The following is a 3,843-nucleotide window of genomic DNA, read 5'->3' as shown; positions in this document are numbered from 1 at the left end:
TCAAATACATTTATTCGTACATTTGTATGTTTATTTATCTATTTATCCATTTAACAACTTACTTATTTAATTATTTACCTATTTATTTCTTTATTTATTTATCAATTAATTTATTATTTGTTTTTTATAAATTTGTTTATTTATTCATCTTCATTTATTTATTTATTTGCTTATTAATTTGTTTTTCTCATTTATTTATCTATTTATTCTTATGATTTATTTGTTTATTTAGCTATTTTCTGATTACCAGTTGAAGGAGCTCGAGGCTGGTTAGGAAAGGGGAGAAATAATTGTTAGATTTCACAAGAGTTTAAGAGTTTACTCGTGTTTGTCCTTATAGTGTTGGTCCAACAAAAATGTTTTCTCTGAGTTGTTGTTGTTATTCTGGAAACCATCCTTTTTGTTGACAAAAAATCTTTTTCTATGAAGTATTGCCTCTCTCTCTCGCTCTTTCTCTCTCTCTCTCTCTCTCTCTCTCTCTCTCTCTCTCTCTCTCTCTCTCTTTCTCTCTCTCTCTCTCTCTCTCACTCTCTCTCTCTCTCTCTCTCTCTCTCTCTCTCTCTCTCTCTCTCTCTCTCTCTCTCTCTCTCTCTCTCTCTCTCTCTCTCTCTCTCTCTTTCTCTCTCTCTCTCTCTCTCTCTTGCAGTATGTTTTCCCTTTCCTCAATTTTCTTCACCTCTTATGAGGATCACTTCATGGTGTGCTTAAAGATGGCGGCACACTAGGCTAAAATGCTACTTGCTTTTGTTACTTGCTTTTGCTACTTGCTTTTACTATCTCGTTTGAGACTTCCGTAAGAACATCTCAAGAAAAGTGTCTAACATTGATATAGGTTAAAGAAAGTTAAGCCCCAGTCACGTTAAAGAAAGTTAAGCCCCAGTCACGCCAAGCTTACGACCTGTTTCCGACCACCTTCGACCGAAAATCAAGCGATCGGTCGGCGACACAAAACCTATGCAAGAAATTGAAAAGAAAAAAAGTTGATGTGGTTGATAAGATGAAAATCTATGTACTGGGGACTATTTAGTGTGTGTTGTAATACATCTATCTATCGATCTATCTATTTATCTATCTTATTACCGATTACCAGCGACTTCCAAAGACTACCTGCAACTGGTCGGCGACCACCTGGTCGCCGGTGGTCGGAAACAGGTCGTAAGCTTTGTGTGACTTGTAGCAATTATGTGAATTGTGTTTCAACACGCATTTCATGTCTTCATATCGCATATTTGATGAAAATTAATTTAAAATCTAGAACGAAATGTATCAGCTGGGAATTGCCCCAAAGGAACTCGCACAACTGTCTAGAATAGCCCGGAAGCAATTAGAAGAGAATATAGGACTACAAGAGACCATAAGGCCTATACTAGGCAGATTCATGTCCCATACAACCTATCATCCCTATCCATAAAGCTATCTATCCTTCTTTTAAAACAACCTATAGTTTCAGCGCTCACTAATTGGTTACTAAGTCTATTCCATTCGTTAACTACACTGTTGGTAAACCAATTCTTGCCTATTTTCTTCTTAATCTAATTTTGTCCAATTTAAACCCATTACCACGAGTCCTGTCGTTTCTCTTAGTATGATGACCTTGCCTGTATGACCCTTGTTAAAGCCCTTGACCCATTTCGATACCTCTATTAGATCACCCCGCGATTTTCGTCTTTCCAGAGAGTGTAAGATAAGTGCCTAAGCTTGTCTTCTTGAAGTGACATTCGTAGTAGATAAGGTTGCTCCTTTTTGGAAAAGAAAAATCAATTTATAGTCTGATTCTAACTCCCGCCAGGCAATTTTAACCAAATGGAGGGACCTTCGAAATAGGCAAGATCTGGTCTACCTATACAGTGTTTAACGAATGTAACGAATCAGTAACCATTTAGTGAGTGCTGAAGTAATTGGTTGTTCGAAGAGAAGACTAGATAACTTGATGGATAGGGACGAGAGGTTGTAATGGATATGGAAATGCCTATTGTTCTCTTGAAGTCTCCCCTATTCTTATGTTCTTCTGTTCTTATGTCCCAAAAGAGGGACAAGGGGCTCGAGTGACCGGGGGAAGTCTTCTTCGTCTACGCCTTCTTCGTCTACTTCTCCGGAGAGGAACTCTCTGCATCAAGGGCGTAGTGCCGATGGTGATGATTTCTGCGACGTCTCCAGAAGCTCTCGCCCTCGGAGATTTTGCTCTTTTTGGGTTTCCTGCTGTCGCAGTCGAAGAAGTGAGCGAGGTTGATGTCTGCAAAGAGGAGAACACAGATTCATTGTTGTTGTTTTGTTATCAAAGAAACAGCAAGGGAAGGAAGTAAGCAGTTATATATATATATATATATATATATATATATATATATATATATATATATATATATATATATATATATATATATATATATATATGTAGATGAAACACACTTGTTTCATTGACCACTTGGTACATGCACTACTAGCAAAGTTGCTATGTATGTGGGCGTACGTGTTTGCGTGTGTGTGTGTGTGTATGTGTGTGTGTGTGTGTGTGTGTGTGTGTGTGTGTGTGTGTGTGTGTGTGTGTGTGTTTGTAACATCCACTTTCATTCCATATACCATTAAGTAAACTGATTTATTCACATCCTTCCACGAGCAATGCTGTCGTGTGTGTTTTTATGTGCACATACCTGGCAGATAACACCTCTTGACGCACAGAAATGTCTGTAAGTTCGCATATGTAAGTCCGTTGGTCGCGCACACAGGCAGATGCCCCTCCATCTTGGGACATTTCCTGAAACACTCGATCTCCTGGGCCACAGGAACGTCTGGGGTCGGGCCCACGGAAACCGGAGTGGGCGTGGAGAGAACTGACGGAGGAGTCGTCGAAGTGAGATCGATGGAAACGAGTGTTTGTTCATAGCTTTCAGTAGTCACTCCCTTGACGCTATCCCTTGCCACAGGTGACTCTTCTGAAGCGGCCGCTTCAGGAGGGGCGGCTGAGAACGATGTAAGGACAGGCACTTCAGACGGGCTAGGTGGTCCTTCGGGGAGGAGCCTTTGGGGGTCATCCTTGGGCGTGTCGACAGTACTGGTACCTTCGTCAGGAAAGTGGGGCCCTTGGGCATCGATCCCGCGACTTCGTTGGAGGAAAAGTTCTTCGATACGAAAGTCTTCCTCTTCAGGGGCCGCCACTGCGGAAGAAATATTTCTCTTAGGAAGTATGTCTCACCATATACGGTAATATTCGGTTTGGCGTTACGAACCCCCCCCCCCATCAGGAGGCTATGGTGGTGCCCCTTACAGAGGACTTTGTAGCGTGGAATTCAATGATCCACAACCTTGGTTTAATTCGCCGGTGGCAGGGTTCGAACCGCCGTCACCTTGACCTCGGTCGCATGTAGCGACGCCCTAACCCACTCAGCCAGCAAACATTCTCATCATATTCGGAATTAGAAAATAATGTATATATATATATATATATATATATATATATATATATATATATATATATACACATATACAGTATATAAACTCTTTTGATAAGCAAGTTTGTCATAGCTGTCGCTGGGCTCGTCCTCATTTGTCACTCACCTTCACCATATTACAAGTTCTCACTAAAAAAAGTAATTTAATATAAATAAATATATAAAGATATAATTTTTTATTATACGTTTTGTGATGATTAAACGAAGTGTAATGTTCTAATTTATGTAGGCTGTAGTTTATTGAGAGATTACAATTCTAATAGAGTGCGCTTAAAAAAATCTATGATTCTTATTTCACCCTAGTTAGGGAGATAAATAATTTCCTAATATGTCGTATACAATAATTCGTTAAATTTGTTAAATCTAATTGGATGTATCGTACAAAGAATATACTGTT

The 3,843-nt window shown here is 39.6% G+C and overlaps 1 protein-coding gene across 1 annotated transcript in view; it reads right to left on the bottom strand.

The window, feature by feature from the left end:
* Nucleotides 1-512: 512 nt before the first annotated feature.
* The window catches only part of LOC143020669 (uncharacterized), a 9,184-nt gene continuing 5,853 nt past the window's right edge, over nucleotides 513-3,843 (bottom strand). The window contains exons 3-4 of the mRNA XM_076177207.1: nucleotides 2,649-3,152; nucleotides 513-2,233 (exon numbers count right to left, since the gene is read on the bottom strand). Of these exons, the coding sequence (XP_076033322.1) occupies nucleotides 2,085-2,233; nucleotides 2,649-3,152 (653 nt within the window). The 3' untranslated portion in view covers nucleotides 513-2,084. The remainder of the gene's footprint in view (nucleotides 2,234-2,648; nucleotides 3,153-3,843) is intronic.

The sequence above is a fragment of the Oratosquilla oratoria genome, chromosome 40 (genome assembly GCF_046742065.1).
Source record: "Oratosquilla oratoria isolate Oo_2021 chromosome 40, ASM4674206v1, whole genome shotgun sequence".
In the NCBI taxonomy this organism is placed as follows: Eukaryota; Metazoa; Arthropoda; class Malacostraca; order Stomatopoda; family Squillidae; genus Oratosquilla; species Oratosquilla oratoria.
This window is presented reverse-complemented; position numbering and strand designations above follow the sequence as displayed.